Genomic DNA, 24,137 nt, shown 5'->3' with positions numbered 1-24,137 from the left:
GACTATATTGGAGTATGTGGGTGGATTAGCAAATTGCCTTAGCAATCAGAACACTTGCTGAAACAAAGTGCATCTAGGAGGCACCCACACAGCGTATGGGCTTAAAATTCCTCTTTTTATGAAAAATAGGCGATTGCCTGTTTTATCTCCATAATTGTGGCCTGCTGATGAAATTGCAGGAGTATATGGATATGGTGTTTGCAAATTATGGGGTTTCATACCCATGAAAGAGTTCCAACAATGAATTGCCAATGTACAATATTGTATGCTCACAAAATGCACAGGATATATTGCTATATTCCTGATGTAACAGCCTTTCCTGTGTCTAACTGCCTGGTAATAAATTTTCTCGGCAAGATTTCACTTTGGTGATGTGAAGTTGAAGTGTATTGATAGATCTGTATTGCCTGGAAATCCCTACTATCACTAAACACTTGTGCACAAGTATGTTTGCAGATGTGGGACCTTTACTTCCAGCATTTGATTTCACAGGAAACTGAAACCTGCTGTGGAGTGGTGGAAGAGTACCAATACCTTATTCCCACAATTCTTCACAAGTTGAGATCCTTATCTCGGTCATGCTTCTATGAGGTGGAGCAAACCAGAAGCACTTTTCCACGGGGGAAAGACAAACGACACAAAGCTATGTGCAGATAAGCGAGGCCATTTGACTCATGAAGGTCACTCTCCCATAGAAACCTATCATATCCTTTCCCCTACCATCATAGCATCTATCTGCTTCTTAAAAAAACTCCAGTATTTTGATGGCCTCCACTGCTGTAACCAAAAGTCTATTCGTGGTGTTCATCACTCTATGTGAAGAAGTGCTTCCTGACCCTTGCCCTGAGGCTGCCTGTTTGCAGTTTGTACCTATGTCCCTTTGTCGTACAGTCATAGGTAAACTTGCAATAGTGCTCAGGATTAACATTCTGTATTCTAATTAGCATCTTATATACCTCCATAAGGTCCTTCTCATTCAGCTACTTTCAAGGCTGAAGAGTCGGGAGGGGGGGTGGGAGGCGGGGAGGGGATGAGGATGGGGTGCGTTTTAACCAAACTTGTTGGTCAGGAAATCCACGGGATCGGGTGGAATACCAGTTTTACACCCAGTGCAATATTATTCTCAGTGTCAGCTGGGGCTCAGTGGGTAGCACACTCGCCTCTGAGTCAGAAGGTTGTGGGTTCATGTCCCATTCCAGGGACTTGAGCACATAAATCTAGGCTGACACTCCAGTGCAGTACCGAGGGAGTGCTGCACTGTTGGAGGTGTCGTCTTTCAGATGAGATGTTAAGCTAAGGCCCCGTCTGCTCTCTCAGGTGGATGTAATAGATTCTATGGCACTATTTCGAAGAAGAGCAGGGGAATTATCCCCTGTGTCCTGGCCAATATTTATCCCTCAATCAACATAACAAAAAACAGATTATCTGGTCATTATCACATTGCTGTTTGTGGGAGCTTGCTGTGCGCAAATTGGCTGCTGCGTTTCACACATTACAACAGTGACTACACTTCAAAAAGTACTTAGTTGACTGTAAAGTGCTTTGAGACATCCGGTAGTCGTGAAAGGCGCTATAGAAGTCTAAGTCTATCTTTTTCTCCACTAACATCTAGAGAATAAAATCGAGCAGGGTGTAAAACCAGTGTTGCAAACGATTCCTTTGGCTTCCTGATGGGCAAGTTAGGTTACAATTAGCATATGAGGGAGAAGGGAATAGAGGGTTATGCTGATAGTGTTAGATGAGGAATGGCAGGAGGAGGCTCGAGTGAAGCATAAACACCAGCATGGACTGGTTGGGCCGAATAGCCTGTTCCTGTGCCGTATATTCTTTAAAAATTGCCGCCCAAGGTCCTTCTCACTTGAAAATCAGAGCAAAGTGATCATCTGATAACTCTCGTGCACCTCCCAGTAAATGGTTTCATAATCGAGTTGGCAGAGGTTTGGGAGTGGTGTTAGGTATGTGGCACAGATAAACTCAAGGGCAAAGGGAAGAAAGCAACCTTAGAAAAGGGAATCCTCAAAATAGATTCTGTAAATGGGCATTGACTTTCGAAAAGAAGGGCGAGAAAAGACTATGAGGCCCATCGGTGATCACCCTATCCATTGGACGATACACCTGCACATATCTGGCCATTATCACATTGCTGTTTGTGGCAGCTTGCTGTGCGCAAATTGGTGGCCGCATTTCCCGCATTACAACAATGACTACACTCCATTGGCTGTAAAGCACTTTGAGATGTCCGGTGGTCGTGAAAGGCAATATATAAATGCAAGTCTTTCTTTTATATCGCTCATCCCAACTACCAGTCATGCTAACGCCTGGGAGAGGCGTTGGCAGAAAGCTAATAGTGTATGTTAATATAATACATAGTAATGTACTGGAAACAGCTTTTTAGAAAACAGACATAAATATTCCTTGGAATAAAGTGGTACAAATGAGGAAGAAAAAAACAAATTGCTTGTATTCTTTTGTGACAGATCTGTTAGCGGTGCCTAAATACCCATATGCCGCGATGGAAAACTGGGGACTGAGTGTGTTTGTGGAGCAAAGTATTTTGCTGGATCCCGGAGTATCGTCCATTCTCTATCTACTGGATGTCACCATGGTTGTCGTACATGAAATCTGCCACCAGGTATAAAAGCCGAGTCAAAATAAGAATGGTTTACCATTTTGTAATCTCAATTCTAAGCGTTCTTTCCAACCTTATGGAAGTTTTGGGGCATTCCGGTTGCTCTGTTTTTATACCTGAATTGTCTTCATTTATTCTCAGTGGTTCGGTGACCTTGTGACTCCTATTTGGTGGGAAGATGTATGGTTAAAGGAGGGATTTGCTCACTATTTTGAATATGTTGGTACTGATTACCTTTACCCAGACTTTAATATGGTAAGTTCATAGCCCATGTTTTTGCAGACTATCTACAGTTCATTACACAGCTCACTAACTAGCTATGTTTCTGTCAGAATCAGAAGCACTCTATTTATAACAATGCTCTAAGGTATAATTTAGTGTACACATAAGTGCTAGTGCCTATTATACTATAATTATTTGAACCATCAAGTGTGAAATTTTATTAGGGAAGACATCCCATTAATGTGCTTATTTTTGTAATAAAATTGTTCAAAGGATGCATGATTAAGTCTTTGATTCCCTAGACAACATTTCAGTATTAATCGTTATCATAAGACCTGTACTTTCAGCTTGCAGTTAAAAGTTTTTAAAAAGTGTTGTCTTTTCATGCTTCCTTATACAAATATTTGATAGGCCATGTTTATAAAGTTTGCAGTAGATATTTTACTTGCTGTCCTGGCATAAAACCGGGGCTGCGGATCAGTTGCCTGTTATAGAAACAGCTCGATTTTTATTTGCATTGATTTCAATGGACTTCCATCCAAGAATATCAGGCAATAGATGTTGTTGGCTTTTTGCAGCCTACACTGCTTTTATCTTGATCGATATCCATACACCTTTTTTAAAAAACATTTCTGCAATAAGATTTGGAATCCTCCCCTCAGTGTTCAAAGTGCGTTTCCTGCTCATTAAAAGCATTTTAAATTTTGCTTTTGCACCCTAAGCAAATGGAAAGAAGATCATTGTGTAGATCGTGTTAATGAAGGTACTTGCTTGACCATGTAACGAATTTATGTACTTGTGATTCGCTATCAGTATTTGTTGCCAGCTTTTGAAACTTTGCTGTTTTTATTTTAGCAATTTAAGTACTTGTGATAAGGGATCTTAATGTGTTTTTAAGCGCTGATGAGGCTTGTTCGATTGGTTGAAAATCCACGGAGATTTGATCTTGAATATTTCAGGAGAAACAGCGATTCCTGACAGATGACCTTCATGAGGTGATGCTACTTGATGGTCTGGCGAGCTCGCACCCAATATCCCAGGAGGTCCTGCAAGCAACAGACATTGACAGAGTCTTTGACTGGATTGCATACAAGAAGGTGCTGTGGCTGACAGCTGTTTGAACACCAGAAGAGCAATTAAGCAATTTCCTGAAACTAGAGTGTAATATCTCATATGGAGCTGAAATTGCCTTTTCTAATTGTCAAAACATAGCTTTACACTAATGTGTACTCCTGAGTTTCTGTTTAATGGGCTCTATGGATGGAGGCAAGGAATACAGCGGCTAGGAAGTTGTGCTCAACCTATATGGGGCACTGGTTCGGCCCCAGCTGGAGTATTGTGCCGAATTCTGGACACCACACTTCAGGGAGGACGTGAAAGCTTTGAAGAGGGTATACCGGAGAGTTACTGGAGTGGTTCCAGGGATGAGGGATTGCAGTTACGTGGCTAGAATGGAGAAGCGGGGCTGTTTTCCTTAGAACAGAGAAGGCTAAAAGGAGATTTGATAGAGGCGTTTAAAAGCATGAAGGGTTTGGGTAGAGTAAATAGTTTCCAATGGCTGAAGGGTCGATAATCAGAGGGTGCAGATTTAAGGTGGTTGGCAGGAGAACCAGAGGCGACGCGAGGAAAAACCTTTTTAGGCAACGAGTGGTTAGGATTTGGAATGCAGTGCCTGATAGGGTGGTGGACACAGCTTCAGTAGTAGCCTTCAATAGGGAATTGGATGCATACTTGAAGGAGAAAAAATTGTTGGGATATGAGGAAAGAGCAGGGGAGTGGGACTAACTGGATTGCTCTTTGAAGGAGCCGTGCAGACATGATGGGCCGAATGGCCTCCTTCTGTGCAGCACTGTTCTGTGATTCTATGAAGTCGGTGTTCAGCAACAAACATCGGTGAATGAAAGTTAGTTTCAACTGAAGCAAGATATGGTGAAAAAGAAGCAGAAATAGTGGGGTAGAAATTGGTATGCGTTTTGCCTGTTTTCTGAGTGCAAAATGGCCGCCACGAAGTCGGATTTTGCAGCGCGACATCCTGTGCCACAACAGTGCCGGAAGTGTGGCAAAGCCACATTGGTTTGGGTACTAATTAGGCATCTCTGACGGCCACCTGAAACAAATACTGGCCTCATTACTATATGCTAACAAGGGTCCTGCGTGTGAATCAAGACCTCTTTGGGAAATTGGTGTCCGCAGACGCCTGAGACGTCACTCCCTTAACCCGTCCAGCAAATTATGGTGGGAACAGACAGGAAGCAGCCTTCAGAAGTGCTATTTAAAGGAACATAGGAACAGGAGTAGGCCATTCCACCCCTCAAGCCTGCTCCGCCATTCAATTAGATCATGGTTGATCTGCAAGGGGTCTTCATCTCCACTAGATTACTGCATATAGTTTTGGTTTCCATATTTAAGAAAGGATATATTTGCTTTGGAGGCAGTTCAGAGAAGGTTCACTTGGTTGATTCCAGAGATGAGAGGGTTGACTTATAAGGAAACATTGAGTAGGTTGGGCCTCTACTCATTGAAATTCCTAAGATTATGAGGGGGCTTAACAAGGTGGATCCAGAGAGGATGTTTCCACTGATAGGGGAAACTCGAACCAGGGGGCAGAATCTTAGAATAAGGGGCCGCCCATTTAAAACTGAGATGAGGAGGACTTTCTTCTCTCAGCGCGTTGTAAATCTGTGGAATTCGCTGCCTCAGAGAGGTGTGGAAGCTGGGTCATTGAATAAATTTAAGACAGAGATAGACAGTTTCTTAACCAATAAGGGAATAAGGGGTTATGCGGAGCAGGCAGGGAAGTGGACCTGAGTCCATGATCGGATCAGCCAAGATCGTATTAAATGGTGGAGCAGGCTCGAGGGGGCGTATGGCCTACTCCTGCTCCTATTTACGTTCTTATGTTAAGGGAGGTCTGTGGCTGGTCATATTAGGCCTCTAGTGTGCTTTTGGGCCAGGTTTTTGGCTGCTTTGGCAAAAACTTGTTTGTCTGTGGAATACTTTGGAAAAGAGAGTTTATCTTTTTTAGGATATTTGCTTATTTGCAATTGCTGAACATGGGAATGCTGCTGGGCTTATCCTCGAGGCTTCCAAATCAGGAGGAAGTGCAGCAGTAAGGAAGGCAGCCAAAGTCAGCAAGAGTAGAGGCTGCAAAAAGAGGGAGAAGGAGACCTTACAACATATGGAACGTCAGAAATAGAACGTTGTATCTGAACCTCGCAGTGCTGTAGGTGGGTGTGCTTCAACAGAGAGAAGCCACTTACTTTGAAGTGAGAATTGGAGCCCAACACTCGTGGCAGTGAAGGGTAGCACGGCTCTTATTCTTTATGCCTCCAGCTCCTTCCAAACTGCTTCTGTTGACATCAGGAATATCAGTCAGTTTGCCGGGCACACGGTGATCCAGCAGATTCCTGATGCATTGTTTCTTGAGGCGTCAACAGCTCATTAGCTTCCCCATGGAGGCTGACAAGCATAGAAACATAGAAACATAGAAAATAGGTGCAGGAGTAGGCCATTTGGCCCTTCTAGCCTGCACCGCCATTCAATGAGTTCATGGCTGAACATGCAACCTCAGTACCCCATTCCTACTTTCTCGCCATACCCCTTGATCCCCCTAGTAGTAAGGACTTCATCTAACTCCTTTTTGAATATATTTAGTGAATTGGCCTCAACAACTTTCTGTGGTAGAGAATTCCACAGGTTCACCACTCTCTGGGTGAAGAAGTTTCTCCTCATCTCGGTCCTAAATGGCTTACGCCTTATCCTTAGACTGTGACCCCTGGTTCTAGACTTCCCCAACATTGGGAACATTCTTCCTGCATCTAACCTGTCTAAACCCATCAGAATTTTAAATGTTTCTATGAGGTCCCCTCTCATTCTTCTGAACTCCAGTGAATACAAGCCCAGTTGATCCAGTCTTTGTTGATAGGTCAGTCCCGCCATCCCGGGAATCAGTCTGGTGAACCTTCGCTGCACTCCCTCAATAGCAAGAATGTCCTTCCTCAGGTTAGGAGACCAAAACTGCACACAATACTCCAGGTGTGGCCTCACCAAGGCCCTGTACAACTGTAGCAACACCTCCCTGCCCCTGTACTCGAATCCCCTCGCTATGAAGGCCAACATGCCATTTGCTTTCTTAACCGCCTGCTGTACCTGCATGCTAACCTTCAATGACTGATGTACCATGACACCCAGGTCTCGTTGCAACTCCCCTTTTCCTAAACTGTCACCATTTAGATAATAGTCTGTCTCTCTGTTTTTACCACCAAAGTGGATAACCTCACATTTATCCACATTATACTTAATCTGCCATGCATTTGCCCACTCACCTAACCTATTCAAGTCATTGCAGCCTCATAGCATCCTCCTCGCAGCTCACACTGCCACCCAACTTAGTGTCATCCGCAAATTTGGAGTAGCTACATTTAATCCCCTCGTCTAAATCATTAATGCACAATGTAAACAGCTGGGGCCCCAGCACAGAACCTTGCGGCACCCCACTAGTCACTGCCTGCCATTCTGAAAAGTACCCATTTACTCCTACTCGTTGCTTCCTGTCTGACAACCAGTTCTCAATCCACGTCAGCACAATACCCCCAATCCCATGTGCTTTAACTTTGCACATTAATCTCTTGTGTGGGACCTTGTCGAAAGCCTTCTGAAAGTCCAAACACATCACATCAACTGGTTATCCCTTGTCCACTTTACTGGAAACATCCTCAAAGAATTCCAGAAGATTTGTCAAGGATGATTTCCCTTTCACAAATCCATGCTGACTTGGACCTATCATGTCACCTCTTTCCAAATGCGCTGCTATGACATCCTTAATAATTGATTCCATCATTTTACCCACTACCGATGTCAGGCTGACCGGTCTATAATTCCCTGTTTTCTCTCTCCCTCCTTTTTTAAAAAGTGGGGTTACATTGGCTACCCTCCACTCCATAGGAACTGATCCAGAGTCAATGGAATGTTGGAAAATGACTGTCAATGCATCCGCTATTTCCAAGGCCACCTTCTTGAGTACTCTGGGATGCAGACCATCAGGCCCTGGGGATTTATCGGCCTTCAATCCCATCAATTTCCCCAACACAATTCCCGACTAATAAGGACTTCCCTCAGTTCCTCCTTCTTACTTGACCTTCTGACCCCTTTTATTTCCGGAAGGTTGTTTGTGTCAACTTAGTGAATACCGAACCAAAGTACTTGTTCAATTGGTCTGCCATTTCTTTGTTCCCAGTTATGACTTCCCCTGATTCTGACTGCAGGGGACCTACGATGGTCTTTACTAACCTTTTTCTCTTTACATATCTATAGAAGCTTTTGCAGTCCATTTTAATGTTCGCTGCAAGCTTCTTTTCATACTCCATTTTCCCTGCCCTAATCAAACCCTTTGTCCTCCTCTGCTGAGTTCTAAATTTCTCCCAGTCCCCGGGTTCGCTGCTATTTCTGGCCAATTTGTATGCCACTTCCTTGGCTTTAATACTATCCCTGATTTCCCTTGATAGCCACGGTTGAGCCACCTTCCCTTTTTTATTTTTACGCCAGACAGGGATGTACAATTGTTGTAGTTCATCCATGCGGTCTCTAAATGTCTGCCATTGCCCATCCACTATCAACCCCTTAAGTATCATTCGCCAATCTATCCTAGCCAATTCACGCCTCATACCTTCAAAGTTACTCTTCTTTAAGTTCTGGACCATGGTCTCTGAATTAACTGTTTCCTTCGCCATCCTAATGTCGAATTCCACCATATTATGGTCACTCTTCCCCAAGGGGCCTCGCACAACGAGATTGCTAATTAATCCTCTCTCATTACACATCACCCAGTCTAAGATGGCCTCCCCCAAGTTGGTTCCTCGACATATTGGTCTAGATAACCATCCCTTATGCACTCCAGGAAATCCTCCTCCACCGTATTGCTTCCAGTTTGGTTAGCCCAATCTATATGCATATTAAAGTCACCCATGATAACTGCTGCACCTTTATTGCATGCACCCCTAATTTCCTGTTTGATGCCCTCCCCAACATCACTACTACTGTTTGGAGGTCTGTACACAACTCCCACTAGCGTTTTTTGCCCTTTGGTATTCCGTAGCTCCACCCATACCGATTCCACATCATCCAAGCTAATGTCTTTCCTTACAATTGCATTAATTTCCTCTTTAACCAGCAATGCCACCCCGCCTCCTTTTCCTTTCTGTCTATCCTTCCTAAATGTTGAATACCCCTGGATGTTGAGTTCCCAGCCTTGGTCACCCTGGAACCATGTCTCCGTGATGCCAATCACATCGTATCCGTTAACTGCTATCTGCACAGTTAATTCGTCCACCTTATTCCGAATACTCCTCGCATTGAGGCACAGAGCCTTTTTAATACACTTTGGCCCTTTAGAATTTTGCTGTAAAGTGGCCCTTTTTGTTTTTTGCCTTGGGTTTCTCTGCCCGCCCCTTTTACTCATCTCCTTTCTGACTTTTGCTTCTATCTCCATTTTGCTTCCCTCTGTCTCCCTGCATTGGTTCCCATCATGGGTGGTCCAAGAACAAATTGAATTTTACATTAAAAGAGGTCAGAAGAAAATATTAAAGGACATGCATGTTCATCGTGTGACCAGCAGTTGTATTCCATTAAAAGAATACAGGTGTATAAAAACATAAGTGAGGTGATTGCTGTTTAGAGTCTTGCTGGCAGGTAATTTATTTTAATGACAATAATCTTTCATTTTAATTCTTAGGGTGCCGCATTGATTCGAATGGTGGCTAACTTTATGGGACAGAATATATTTCAAATTGGATTACAGGTGGGTAGAAGTCATGAAAAGGAAGTATCTTGTATATATGGTCACGTATGATCATTTTACAATGTTGTGTATACTTTTCTGATGTAAGTGTGTGTTGTGCACAGTTCCTGATGAAAGCATGATAGAACCTCAAAAATGCAAATAACCTAGCTTTGGAGTGTGTTGGTAACGTTTAAGAGTTTGTCATTTTTAAAGAACAGACAAACCATTCAGCTTTTAAGAATTATTTATTGCAGATGGTACAGACATTACTTAACACAAAAGCAAAATATTGCAGATGCTGGAATCTGAAATAAAAACAGAAAATTCTGGAAATCTCAGCGGGTCAGGCAGCATCTGTGGAGAGAAACAGATGAAGGGTCATCGACCTGAAACGTTAACTCTGTTACTCTATACAGATGTTGCCTGACCCGCTGAGATTTCCAGCATTTTCTGCAGACATTATTTAAATCGGACTGACTGCTGCCAACGTGTTAAAAATCAATTCAACTTTAAATTTTTATTTTCTTCAGTTCGCCAGCAGATCACTTTCCCCCGACGCATCAGTGTTAACTTTCTCCCTTGGCGCAGTTCGGCAACAGCGATGTCTTTTTCCCACCCCCTTCCCTCCTTTCTCTCTTGGCTCAGTTTGGCAGTGCATAATTGTTCACTCAACTTCTAATTTTTACTTTCTTCTCCTGACGTGGCTCAGTTCGGTAGCAGCGATCAAACTTTTAATTTTTATTTTCTTCAGTTCGGCTGCAGCGATCTCTTCTCTCCACTCCCTCCCCTCCTTTCTCTCTCACCCACTCATGGAAAGTCCGGTGAGAACAACCACAAAACCAATAAAACTGCGCATGAGCAACAATTTACTTCGTTGCCAGCAGTTGCGTCCTATTTAAATTCGCTGCACGTACTACAGTCCAATATACTTTTACCATTGAAGGGCAGTACCTGTCCAGAAGTGAGGTACAATAAATAACATGCAAAATGGTACGTTTATTAAATACATGGTGCATTTGACTGACTGCCATTTCTTAACTTTAGACGTCATGTATATGAGGCTGTTTGTTAAAATGCAACAGAATATGATATAACTTATAATCTAACTGGAGACATTTTTTGTAGGGTTTCTCCCACCATATGAAGATATTCCAGCTTTGTATTTTTAGACTTTTACCCTGTGGAACTCTTGTGTGGGGTCTTAGTAATACACGATAACAGTTGATTGTTTTTTTGTTAAAAGGCTGCCTTCTGCAGCCACTCCGAGAGTCCCTCTTTTTGTTCAGTTGGTATTAACCCATTGTAGAGAAAGGTGTGTGGGAGAAAAGAATGGCCCGGATTTTGCAGTGCTAATCATGGTGAAACTGTCAGCGTTCACCGTCACCACCCCTTTGAACTTGACCGTAATTTCAGGATTTAGCGCCTGCAAAGATAAACACGGAAATCCTGAAGTTGAAGACAGTCATTCCCTGCTCCGCTAAAGGCTGCGTTGTGGAACTCCCTAGACTGTGGGAGATGCACTTTGAGCCTTGGTTCCATTAGGAGGTGAAATATGCTATTTGAACCAGTAACAGTTATTTACTGGTAAAATGCTTGCGAACTGGTGATAAAGATGGTAGTAATAATTTGCTGAAGAGGGATTTCTGGGTGTGTTGGAAACTTGGCTGACCAATTAAAAAAGATTCCGGGGTTGGTCAGCAGATTTACTGCCGTATCCAAGCCAGTGGAATTAGGCCAACGCTCACACTGCCTAGTCTTAAAAAAGAGAGAGGAACTCATCTCTTAGATACAACTGGAAACACTCTCTATGTGGGAATGCTCAAGCCATGTGTTCAAACAGCATTCAATGCCTGTGCATTTTCTAACAACCTTTGAAAGACTATGGAAAGAAATTAAGAGACATTTACTGTTGTAGTCCTGTTCTTGTACAGTCGTACAGTTCCTTGGTAATGCAGTACGTAGTTTGGAGTACATAATTGTATCTAAATCGAAATGTGAGCCGAAAGCTTTATCATATTAAAATGTATTTTAGTCAGCCAAGTTTCTGATACCCACCACCATTTTTAAGAATCTCCAAACCAAATTACTGAGGAATTTCATTACGCAGAGTTTCAAATTTCTGTTATGAAGTTAAACCCTTTGGCACAGGTTATCATGAAAATGGCAGAATGCACTGATCTTACCTAAGCCAAGAAAATTCAGTCACAGGTTGATAAGAGCCTAGGCTTAGAAACCCCCAGGTGTATGTAGAGGTATTGCTGGAGATGAAATAGCTACTCAGTGCACCAGTGAGCGCCTCGATGCTTGTAGGGTTATTTGGTGCCAAAAAGTGATGATCTCATACCCTATGACAGGTCTATCCCTCAATGAGCTGGCTGGCTAGTTAATTTTCAGTGTCTTGGAATACTGCACATCTGCCAGGCTCAGATACAGGACTACCAAGCTAGCTACAGATCGTTGACTAATCTGAGGAAGGACGTTCTTGGTATTGAGGGAGTGCAGCGAAGGTTCACCAGACTGATTCCCGGGATGGCAGGCCTAACATATGAGGAGAGACTGGATCAACTGGGCCTGTATTCACTGGAGTTTAGAAGGATGAGAGGGGATGTCATAGAAACATATAAAACTCTGATGGGACTGGACAGGTTAGATGCGGGAAGAATGTTCCCGATGTTGGGGGAGTCCAGAACCAGGAGACACAGTCTAAGGATAAGGGGTAGGCCATTTAGGACTGAGATGAGGAGAAACTTCTTCACTCAGAGAGTTGTTAACCTGTGGAATTCCCTGACACAGAGAGTTGTTGATGCCAGTTCATTGGATATATTCAACAGGGAGTTGGATATGACCCTTACAGCTAAGGGGATCAAGGGGTATGGAGAGAAAGCAGGAAAGTGGTACTGAGGTGAATGATCAGCCATGATCTTATTGAATGGTGGTGCAGGCTCGAAGGGCCGGATGGCCTACTCCTGCACCTATTTTCTGTGTTTCTATGTTTCTAACTTCCAATCTCCTATTTCTCGACATGTCCTCTTGGAGTCAACTCAAGACCCAAGACAGCTCAACCCTTAAAAAGAACACTGGTTATCTTCCCTTCAAACTTGGAACATTTGACCGTATATTTATAAAGCATGACCTCCAGCTAATGCCTTCTGGCAGCTGCGGGCACTGCATGATCCAATGGATCGGCCCAATCCCTTTCACCCTTGGGACCGAGGTTTGAATCCAGCCCAGGCAGATGGAATGAAATGAGTCTAGGCAGCCCCCAGTAGTAAACATTGGCACAGGTTATCACGGAAATGGCAGATTCCTTCAGAAGGCATCAGGTTATTTGGTGTGGGAAATTGAAAAATTATCTGGTGCACACAAATGTTCTTTTGACCTTTTGAGTAAAATACGTTGCTGATGTAGAGGAGAAGGAAATTAGGATTTAAAAAAAATTCACAGGATTGGGCGTCGCTGGCAAGGTCAGGATTTATTGCCCATTCCTAATTGCCCTTGAGAAAGTGATGGTGAGCCGCCTTCTTGAACCGCTGCAGTCTGTGAAAGTACTCCCACAGTGCTCTTAGGGAGGGATTTCCAGGACCTTGAACCAGCCACAATGAAGGAATGATGACATATTTCTGAGTCAGGATTGGGTGTGACTTGAAGGGGAACTTGGAGGTGGTGGTGTTCCCATGCGCCTGCTACCCTTGTCCTTCTAGGTGGTAGAGGTTGCGGTTTTGGGAGGTGCTGTGGAAAAAGCCTTGACGAGTTAGAAACATAGAAACATAGAAAATAGGTGCAGGAGTAGGCCATTCGGCCCTTCGAGCCTGCACCGCCATTCAATGAGTTCATGGCTGAACATGCAACTTCAGTACCCCATTCCTGCTTTCTCGCCATACCCCTTGATTCCCCCTAGTAGTAAGGACTACAGTTGCTGCAATGCATTTTGTAGATGGCACACAGTGCAACCACAGTGCGCCGGTGGTGGAGGGAGTGAATGTTTAAGATGGTGGATGGGGTGTCAACCAAGTGGCTGCTTTGTTCTGGATGTTGTCGAGCTTCTTGAGTGTTGTTGGAGCTGCACTCATCCAAGCAGTGGAGAGTACTTCATCAAACTCCTGACTTGTGCCTTGTAGATGGTGGATAGGCTTTGGGGAGTCAGGAGGTGAGTCATTTGCCACAGAATACCCAGCTTCTGACCTCTTGCTACCACAGTTAATGGTGACGCCCAGGATGTGGGGTATTCGACAATGGTAATGCCATTCAATGTCAAAGGGAGGTGGTTAGACTTTCTCTTGTTGGAGATGATCATTTCCTGATACTTACCAATTATCAGCCCAAGCCTGAATGTTGCCCAGGTCTTACTACATGCAGGCACGGACTGCTTCATTATCTGAAGAGTTGCGAATGGAACTGAACACTGTGCAATCATCAGCCAACATCCCCACTTCTGACTTATGATGGAGGGAAGGTCATTGATAAAGCACCTGAAGATGGTTGGGCCAAGGACACTGCCCTGTGGAACTCCTGCAGCGATATCCTCGGGCTGAAATGATTGGCCTCCAACAAACACAACCATCTTCCTTTGTGCTAGATATGGCTCTAGCCAGTGGAGAGTTCACCCCCTGATTCTCATTGACTTCAATTTTACTAGGGCTCCTTGATGCCACACTTGGGCAAATGGTGCATTGATATCAAGGGCGGTCACTCTCACCTCACCTCTAGAATTCAGCTCTTTTGTCCATGTTTGGACCAAGGCTGTAATGAGGTCTAGAGCCGAGTGGTCCTGGCGGAACCTAAACTGAGCATCAGTGAGCAGGTTATTGGAATAAGTGACGCTTGTTAGCAATGTTGACAACACCTTCCATCACTTTGCTGATGAGTGAAAGTAGACTGATGGGGCAATAATTGGCTAAATTGGATTTATCCTACTTTTTGTGGACGGGACATACCTGGGTAATATTTCACTTTTGTCGGATAGATGCTAGTGTTTTAGCTGTACTGGAACAGCTTGGCGAGAGGCGCGGCTAGTTCTGGAGCACACATCTTCAGCACTGCAGCTGGGATGTTGTTGGAGCCCATAGCCTTTGCTGTATCCAGTGTGCTCAGCTGTTTCTTGATATCACGTGGATTGAATCGAATTGGCTGAAGACTGGCATCTGTGATGGTGGTGACCTCAGGAGGAGGCCAAGATGGATCATTCACTTGGCACTTCTGGCTGAAGATGGTTGTAAACGCTTCAGCCTTGCCTGTTGCACTCGCTGGGTTCTGACATCATTGAGGGTGGGGATGTTCATGGAGCCTCCTCCCATTAGTTGTTTAAATTAATAAATGTGAGGTTATCGACTTTGGTGGCAAAAACATGAAGGCAAAATATTATCTGAATGGCGGCGGATTAAGAAAAGGGGAGGTGCAACGAGACCTGGGTGTCATGGTATATCAGTCATTGAAAGTTGGCATGCTGGTACAGCAGGCGGTGAAGAAGGCAAATGGCATGTTGGCCTTCATAGCTAGGGGATTTGAGTATAGGAGCAGGGAGGTCTTACTGCAGTTGTACAGGGCCTTGTGAGGCCTCACCTGGAATATTGTGTTCAGTTTTGCTCTCCTAATCTGAGGAAGGACATTATTGCTATTGAGGGAGTGCAACGAAGGTTCACCAGACCTGATTCCCGGGATGGCAGGACTGACATATGAGGAGAGACTGGATCGACTGGGCCTGTATTCACTGGAGTTTAGAAGAATGAGAGGGGATCTCATAGAAACATATAACATTCTGACGGGACTGGACAGGTTAGATGCAGGAAGAATGTTCCTGATGTTGGGAACCAGGGGTCACAGTCTAAGGATAAGGGGTAAGCCATTTAGGACCGAGATGAGGAGAAACTTCTTCACTCAAAGAGTTGTTAACCTGTGGAATTAACTATTGCAGAGAGTTGTTGATGCCAGTTCATTAGATATGTTCAAGAGAGAGTTAGATATGGCCCTGATGGCTAAAGGGATCAAGGGGTATGGAGAAACATAGAAACATAGAAACATAGAAAATAGGTGCAGGAGTAGGCCATTCGGCCCTTCTAGCCTGCACCGCCATTCAATGAGTTCATGGCTGAACATGCAACTTCAGTACCCCATTCCTGCTTTCTCACCATACCCCTTGATTCCCCTAGTAGTAAGGACTTCATCTAACTCCTTTTTGAATATATTTAGTGAATTGGCCTCAACAACTTTCTGTGGTAGAGAATTCCAAAGGTTCACCACTCTCTGGGTGAAGAAATTCCTCCTCATCTCGGTCCTAAATGGCTTCCCCCTTATCCTTAGACTGTGTCCCCTGGTTCTGGACTTCCCCAACATTGGGAACATTCTTCCTGCATCTAACCTGTCTAACCCCGTCAGAATTTTAAACGTTTCTATGAGGTCCCCTCTCATTCTTCTGAACTCCAGTGAATACAAGCCCAGTTGATCCAGTCTTTCTTGATAGGTCAGTCCCGCCATCCCGGGAATCAGTCTGGTGAACCTTCGCTGCACTCCCTCAATAGCAAGAATGTCCTTCCTCAGGTTAGGAGACCAAAACTGTACACAATACTCCAGGTGTGGCCTCACCAAGGCCCTGTACAATTGTAGCAACACCTCCCTGCCCTTGTACTCAAATCCCCTCGCTATGAAGGCCAACATGCCATTTTCTTTCTTAACCGCCTGCTGTACCTGCATGCCAACCTTCAATGACTGATGTACCATGACACCCAGGTCTCTTTGCACCTGTCCTTTTCCTAATCTGTCACCATTCAGATAATAGTCTGTCTCTCTGTTTTTACCACCAAAGTGGATAACCTCACATTTATCCACATTATACTTCATCTGCCATGCATTTGCCCACTCACCTAACCTATCCAAGTCGCTCTGCAGCCTCATAGAATCCTCCTTGCAGCTCACACTGCCACCCAACTTAGTGTCATCCGCAAATTTGGAGATACTACATTTAATCCCCTCGTCTAAATCATTAATGTACAGTGTAAACAGCTGGGGCCCCAGCACAGAACCTTGCGGTACCCCACTAGTCACTGCCTGCCATTCTGAAAAGTCCCCATTTACTCCTACTCTTTGCTTCCTGTCTGACAACCAGTTCTCAATCCATGTCAGCACACTACCCCCAATCCCATGTGCTTTAACTTTGCACATTAATCTCTTGTGTGGGAGAGAAAGCAGGAAAGGGCTACTGAGGTGAATGATCAGTCATAATCTTATTGAATTTTGGTGCAGGCTCGAAGGGCCGAATGGCCTACTCCTACACCTATTTTCTATGTTTCTATGTTTCTATGTTTCTATGTTGCTATGTTGCTATGTTTCTATGTTTCTATGTTACTATGTTACTATGTTACTATGTTTCTATGTTACTATGTTACTATGTTTCTATGTTACTATGTTTCTATGTTACTATGTTTCTATGTTACTATGTTACTATGTTACTATGTTTCTATGTTTTTAAATCTAGCCCAAAAGATGATCTTTCCCACTTTACATTAACATAAATTATGTGCAAAACACAGCCCACAGAGCATTTTCCTCTCAGTCTGGTTTACTGACTTGGCTCTGGTTTATTTGATTCAGCTGGTGATGGACACCCAAAGTGGAAAAGAAATTAAATATAATTCATAATTAACTTTGATAAACTTTGCCCTTGACTGGTGCTCTGGCTAGACCAAGTACTGCACCAATGTGCTCAGATGATTACTTCAAGTACTTCGTGTTCTGCAGCTATTCGGAATCAATCAAGTATTTTACATTCGCAAGCTAAAGATTGCTGAATGCTGTTGATAGCACACAATGTTTAACATTATTCTGTCTAATTCATTCTGAGCATAACTTATGAATTGTTAATCTTTCCCTAACGTGTAACAATCAGTGGAAATAAATTGCTGCTCACCTGCGGTGTAATTATAATAGTGGAGAGCAATTAGTTTCTTCTTCTAGCTCCACAGGGATTGTCTTAAAAAATGTTTTTAACACAATGTGCCTCAGCATAAGGCCAAACACACGTGGAACAACTGAGCTGTTAATTAAAATGCATTAATGAATATATTATATACATAATAAAGATGAGTGTCAAATTAAATTAAGGAACTGTAACTATGCATTGTTGCAGTTCGGGCTTTCTCCCAACAATTTTATCTTGTGCTCAAGGCAAACAGGCATTTCTGAGAAGCAGACCAAGTCTTCTCTGAACTGAAACCTGTGCTCTTAAACCTGCTGTGTCTAGAATAACGTGCACAGGATCAACATTTACCCCATTTATTGTGACATTGGGTACCGGATTCGCATGGGTTGTCCATATTCAATTTGAAAGGTGGAAAAAACCCACATTAATAGACCAAGGTGTATCATCATCATAGGCAGTCCCTCTGAATCGAGGGAGACTTGCTTCCACTCTTAACATGAGTTCTTAGGTGGCTGTACAGTCCAATACGAGAACCACAGTCTCTGTCACAGGTGGGACAGATAGTCGTTGAGGGAAGGGGTGGGTGGGACTGGTTTGCCACACGCTCTTTCCGCTGCTTGCGCTTGGTTTCAGCATGCTTTCGGCGATGAGACTCGAGGAGCTCAGCGCCCTCCCGGATGGACTTTCCCCACTTAGGGCGGTCTTTGGCCAAGGACTCCCAGGTGTCAGTGGGGATGTTGCCCTTTATCAGGGAGGCTTTGAGGGTGTCCTTGTAATGTTTCTGCTGCCCACCTTTGACTCGTTTGCCGTGAAGGAGTTCCGAGTAGAGCGCTTGCTTTGGGAGTCTCGTGTTTGGCATGCGAACTATGTGGCCTGCCCAGTGGAGCTGATCGAGTGTGGTCAGTGCTTCAATGCTGTGGACGTTGGCCTGGTCGAGGACGCTTACAAATCCTCTGGTCGAGGATGCGTCTGTCCTCCCAGGGGATTTGTAAGATCTTGCAGAGACATCGTTGGTGGTATTTCTCCAGCGACTTGAGGTGTCCACTGCACATGGTCCATATTTCTGAGTCATACAGGAGGGCGGGTATTACTACAACCCTATAGACCATGAGCTTGGCGACAGTTTTGAGGGCCTGGTCTTCAAACACTCTTTTCCTCAGGCGGCCGAAGGCTGCACTGGCGCACTGGAGGTGGTGTTGGATCTCTCGTCAATGCCTGCCCTTGTTGATAGGAGGCTCCTGAGATAAGGGAACTGGTCCACGTTGTCCAAGGTGTATAGGCTGAAACTAGTAGTCATATTTATTTACAAGTGTTATATAATACGCAGAAGCATTAAGACTGAGATAATAAAAGTACAATTCTTCAAATGCTAAAAATAGATTCAGCCCACCTTACCCATTTTAGAACATATTTCTCATACAGCTGGATAAGGCAAAGAACATTTTGGATGAAGCAGGTCTTCACAGTGCAAGATTGCATGTGGATGGTGCAAATGACCAATGGAACTAAATAATGAGAAGTCTCCAGTATATATTTCAGACCAAAGGCCATGGCTGTCAATTAACCTGGATCAAGGACATAATGGAGCATACGATTGTATAGAATGGCTAAGGAGAAGGTGTCCACCTACATTAGGTTTTTTACATTACAACAGTGACTACATTTCAGAAGTCTTTATTGGCTGTAAAGTGCTTTGGAGTGTCCTGAGGTGCTATATAAATCCAAGTTTGTTCTTTTGTTCTTTCTTTCATTCTCACGTGGTCCTTCTACTCAGGACCTAATAATGTTTTGACCAAATACAACATAATTAGCAATGAATATGTGGCCTTTGTATCCTGACTCGTTTCTAGATCAAATAAGCTGACCTGGTCCTGTAGAGAACTCATCTCCAGGCCTCTATTTTAAAATTGATAAAGGAAAATCAGCTTCCATTTTGACTCTAGTTATTTTAGAACTGTATGACAGAAAATACAGAAATCTCTCTTTTTTTCACATGTCTAATACAGGAGGATACAATACATTACATGGGAGAGCTTACCACGAGGTTTAAGCAATTTATATTCTGCAACTGTTATGGTTTGGTAAAGTTTAATAATTCACCATTACCCAGCATTTATACTGTCAACGTTTTTAATCAATATTAGCTGACATCACAATTTCACGTTCATGGCAAACTGTGACATTGTTGGGGAAGCGAGGGTAGTGACCTTCGAAATGCACTCATGAAGATTTCCTCCAGTTGGAATTTATAGCAATACCATCGACACCTTTGTGAATGGGTTTACACTGTTGTCGCACACAGCCAACAGGAAAATTCTTGCGTAAGGGTAAACTCACCGATTGCATTATTCCAGATGGCAGTGATGCCTGAAGGGAGAAAAAGAAAAAAGACTTGAATTTATATAGCGCCTTTCACGACCACCGGACGTCTCAAAGCGCTTTACAGCCAATTGTAGTCACTGTTGTAATGTGGGAAGGTAGAATTTATTCCCAGTCATTTAGGAGAAACAAACTGGGAGGTTTCCTGCTGCCAGCGCCCATGGAGGCTGGTGTTGAAAGTTGGACCTAACTTATTTCAACAAGGCCCAGGAGTCAAAATGGCCTGAGCCTGACACGTGCCCAACTGGCTCCACCCCAGTTCAAATCGGGGCTAGGGTGTTCACCCTGGTAGTAACATACTGCTAGGTACACTGTTGCCTTTCCTTTGTACTGGTGACTGTTATGTCTTGAATAAAGAGTCAGACTAGATGCTGCAAGGTCAAAGTAAGGTGTGACCATAGTCCTTTATTACAGGTCTCCAGAGTGTCTCTCCAGCCTATGAGGCCTCCTTATATACAGGTACTCCCAAGGGATTGTGGGATCCCTTGGGATTCCAGGGGATAAGCCCTCTGGTGGTTAGACATGGTATTTACAGGTTTACATACATAACAGTGACCATCATGGATGTGAAAGGAACAATGCACTCTTCTACCACACCAACTAACAAACTATGAATAACCAATTAAAACTTCCAGTAGAACGGACTTTTCTTTGGCTCTATTGTGTTGTACATTCTGCGGAATTCCGCTCTTCACAGTACTCTTTGCCTTTGAAGCCGTCGCATAAATCATTTAATTAGCTGCAAAGCCACGAGAAATGTGAAACTGACAGGATTGCAGGTAACTCAGGATTGGCCAGATCGCCAACGTTAACTTTGAGAAAGAAAGGCTTGCATTTATATAGCGCCTTTCACAATCACATGACATTCCAAAGTGCTTTACAGCCAATGAAGTAATTTTGGAGTGTAATCACTGTTGTAATGTAGGAAATGTGACAGCCAATTTCCACACAGCAAGCTCCCACAAACAGCAGTGTGATAATGACCAGATAATCTGTTTTGTTTTAAGACAACATGGATAAGTATTGCTCCCAGTGCGAGATTTCACGTGGAAGAATTTCAGTGTTTCAGTGTCAAGAAATATGATTATTTGACTTCATAGTTTTGAAGTATTTGTGGCCACAAGTAAAGTGCCTGTGGTGCAGAACCTAACATAATTTCAATTTTCTGGTAGGGTGAATTATTTGTCCAGCCGTGGATCAAGGGTCTTCTCAATTCAGATTTTTCTTTGCCCAATCTAGGATTTTTTGACTGCACACATGTATGGTAATGCAGGAAGAAATGACCTATGGAACAAACTTTCAGAGGTAACCCTTTTTTTATGTGTTATGGTTTGTGGGATTAATCTGAACTGAAGTGTTAAAGTGCCAACATTGTATTGAATTTTGCGTGTGTTATATCCTGCTATTTATGTTAATATGGGAACATTGATACTAATCACCACAAGCTCCTTTGGCATTATTTATTGGCTAATACATAGACTAGCACGCGCTACAATGTAGGAATACATCAAAAGGCTCAAGCACTTTATCAGCAGCATCTGAACCCTAGCATGCAATTAGTCTTTGAATCACCCTCTAACCTTGGCCATTCTACACACCATACACAATTTGAGTTAGTCGCGAAAAGTTTTTAAAAAATCATTCTAGCAGAGTTTTTATTGCAGTGATGGGGGTCATGATGAGTTGCAAAATATGGTGGCATCTTGGATTTGCAGCATGTGATTTGAAATGTAGTACCATTGAATCATGTAATCACTGCATGCTACAGGAGAGAAGTATATATATATATATATATATAGGATTCAGATTTGAAGTTTGAATATAGGGTGACATCTTGTGCTGCAAGTACGTGTAAGTTATATGAGTTACGTAATGACAGGTTATTTTGCAAGGTTCAGCATAATCCTGATATGTATTTTATGATACATGTAACTTTAATTCTGCAGACTTCATTCAATGGCCCTGAAATTGCAGTCGGAGGCTTCCTGCGCACGAATGCCTCTGAACCGCAAGTAAATTCTGTACTTACCTGATGGCCCCGGACCTACGAAGACTCACGATCCTGGGCCTGCAGGCATACACCTGTGTAAAGGCCCACGTATCCCAGGGGCACAGGTGATTCGCAAGCGTCCCTGGGATCACCTGGGCCGGCACAAATGTTCAGAATCCCATAAACATGATAGGAATCACCCTAAAATACATTTTCACATAACCCAAATAAAAATAAATCATCACATGTTTAAAATCAATGAAAATACAATTTAATTAAAGATTTACAACAAAAATATAATTTTTTGAAAAATAAATGTAAACATTTTTAAATGGGCCAAAAATAACCTAAAATAATTTTAAAGATCTTTCAGCGTTTAAATTAGTTAAAAACTGTTATTTTAATTTTTATTTAAACCCTTACACTGGTAAAATAAGGCCTTACACCTGCTTTAACCAGCTGTAAGAGTTTTGTGTGCACTCGCTGAGCAAATAGCCCCAACTCTGTGCCAGTGAACCTCCATTTCGTATGGAATGTCAAGCTGAAACTTGACGAATTCGCAAGCTGTAGGTTTTCACACATGCACATCGCATGCGGTAACCCAGAACTTACAGGCCATTATTTCTAAAATCATAGAATATGTTCATCTCGTACTTTTTTGTGGCAGTTGAATGATTTTCAAATTAAATTTCATGGTAGCTATGTGATGGGATCCGATGTTGTTGCAGTGTTAGCTCCTTGTTCTGTGTTCTGTTGCTGATTGATACCTATTTAGGTGAGGAACTACATTTATCAATGGGTATTATGGTTAACATTGTTAACTAATTAAGATAAAGGGCCCAACAGTGCAGAACTGAGGGGGACAGGGCAGTAAGGGGACATTCAAAGTGGTAAGAGAGGAATAGGTGAGAAGTTAGGGTAAAGAGAGAGTGCTGTGCATGCATGTGTATCTGGCAGTGATGTGTGACTAACAAACTATTGTCATTGCAAAAATGCAAAGTATGCTGTACAACTAATAATACTGAACTAAAAGGTATGTGATTTTGGTGTATATAAGAACATAAGAACATAAGAATTAGGAACAGGAGTAGACCATCTAGCCCCATTCAAATAATATTCCCTTTTACTGTTTTTTTTCCCAAGGTGGATGACCTCATATTTTCCGACATTGTATTCCATCTGCCAAACCTTAGCCCATTCGCTTAACCTATCCAAATCTCTTTGCAGGCTCTGTGTCCTCTACACAACCGCTTTCCCACTAACCTTAGTGTCATCTGCAAATTTTGTTACACTACACTCTGTCCCCTCTTCCAGGTCATCTATGTATATTGTAAACAGTTGTGGTCCCAGCACCGATCCCTATGGCACACCACTAACCACCGATTTCCAACCGGAAAAGGACCCTTTATCCCGACTCTCTGCTTTCTGTTAGCCAGCCAATTCTCTATCCATGCTAATACATTTCCTCTGACTCCGCGTACTTTTATCTTCTGCAGTAACCTTTTGTGTGGCACCTTATCGTATGCCTTTTGGAGATCTAAATACACCACATCCATCGGTACACTCTATCCACCATGCTCGTTATATCCTCAAAGAATTCCAGTAAATTAGTTAAACATGATTTCCCCTTCATGAATCCATGTTGCGTCTGCTTGATTGCACTATTCCTATCTAGATGTCCCACTATTTCTTCCTTAATGATAGCTTCAAACATTTTCCCCACTACAGATGTTAAACCAACCGGCCGATAGTTACCTGCCTTTTGTCTGCCCCCTTTTTTAAACAGAGGCATTACATTAGCTGCTTTCCAATCCGATGGTACCTCCCCAGAGTCCAGAGAATTTTGGTAGATTATAACGAATGCATCTGCTATAACTTCCGCCATCTCTTTTAATACCCTGGGATGCTTTTCATCAGGACCAGGGGACTTGTCTACCTTGAGATCCATTAGCCTGTCCAGCACTACCCCTCTAGTGATAGTGATTATCTCAAGCAATTTTTGGCATGGTTTTTGTGTCTTCCACTGTGAAGACCGAAGCAAAATAGTTGTTTAAGGCCTCAGCCATTTCCACATTTCCCATTATTAAATCCCCCTTCTCATCTTCTAACAATATAATTCAATTAGACACTCAGTATAGACTATCTCCATACATAATCAAACCACAATATCACAAACTATGATAGCTAACCATTTGTCTTAAACTGATTACATTGGTACTAAAGTTTC

The 24,137-nt window shown here is 43.1% G+C and overlaps 1 protein-coding gene across 1 annotated transcript in view; it reads left to right on the top strand.

The window, feature by feature from the left end:
* Positions 1-24,137, top strand: part of LOC139281421 (thyrotropin-releasing hormone-degrading ectoenzyme-like) — a 165,401-nt gene that overhangs the window by 98,356 nt on the left and 42,908 nt on the right. Inside the window, exons 4-8 of the mRNA XM_070901585.1 lie at positions 2,478-2,632; positions 2,771-2,884; positions 3,811-3,948; positions 9,582-9,647; positions 21,160-21,225. Of these exons, the coding sequence (XP_070757686.1) occupies positions 2,478-2,632; positions 2,771-2,884; positions 3,811-3,948; positions 9,582-9,647; positions 21,160-21,225 (539 nt within the window). The remainder of the gene's footprint in view (positions 1-2,477; positions 2,633-2,770; positions 2,885-3,810; positions 3,949-9,581; positions 9,648-21,159; positions 21,226-24,137) is intronic.

Source organism: Pristiophorus japonicus, chromosome 15 (genome assembly GCF_044704955.1).
Source record: "Pristiophorus japonicus isolate sPriJap1 chromosome 15, sPriJap1.hap1, whole genome shotgun sequence".
Classification (NCBI taxonomy): Eukaryota; Metazoa; Chordata; class Chondrichthyes; family Pristiophoridae; genus Pristiophorus; species Pristiophorus japonicus.
This window is presented reverse-complemented; position numbering and strand designations above follow the sequence as displayed.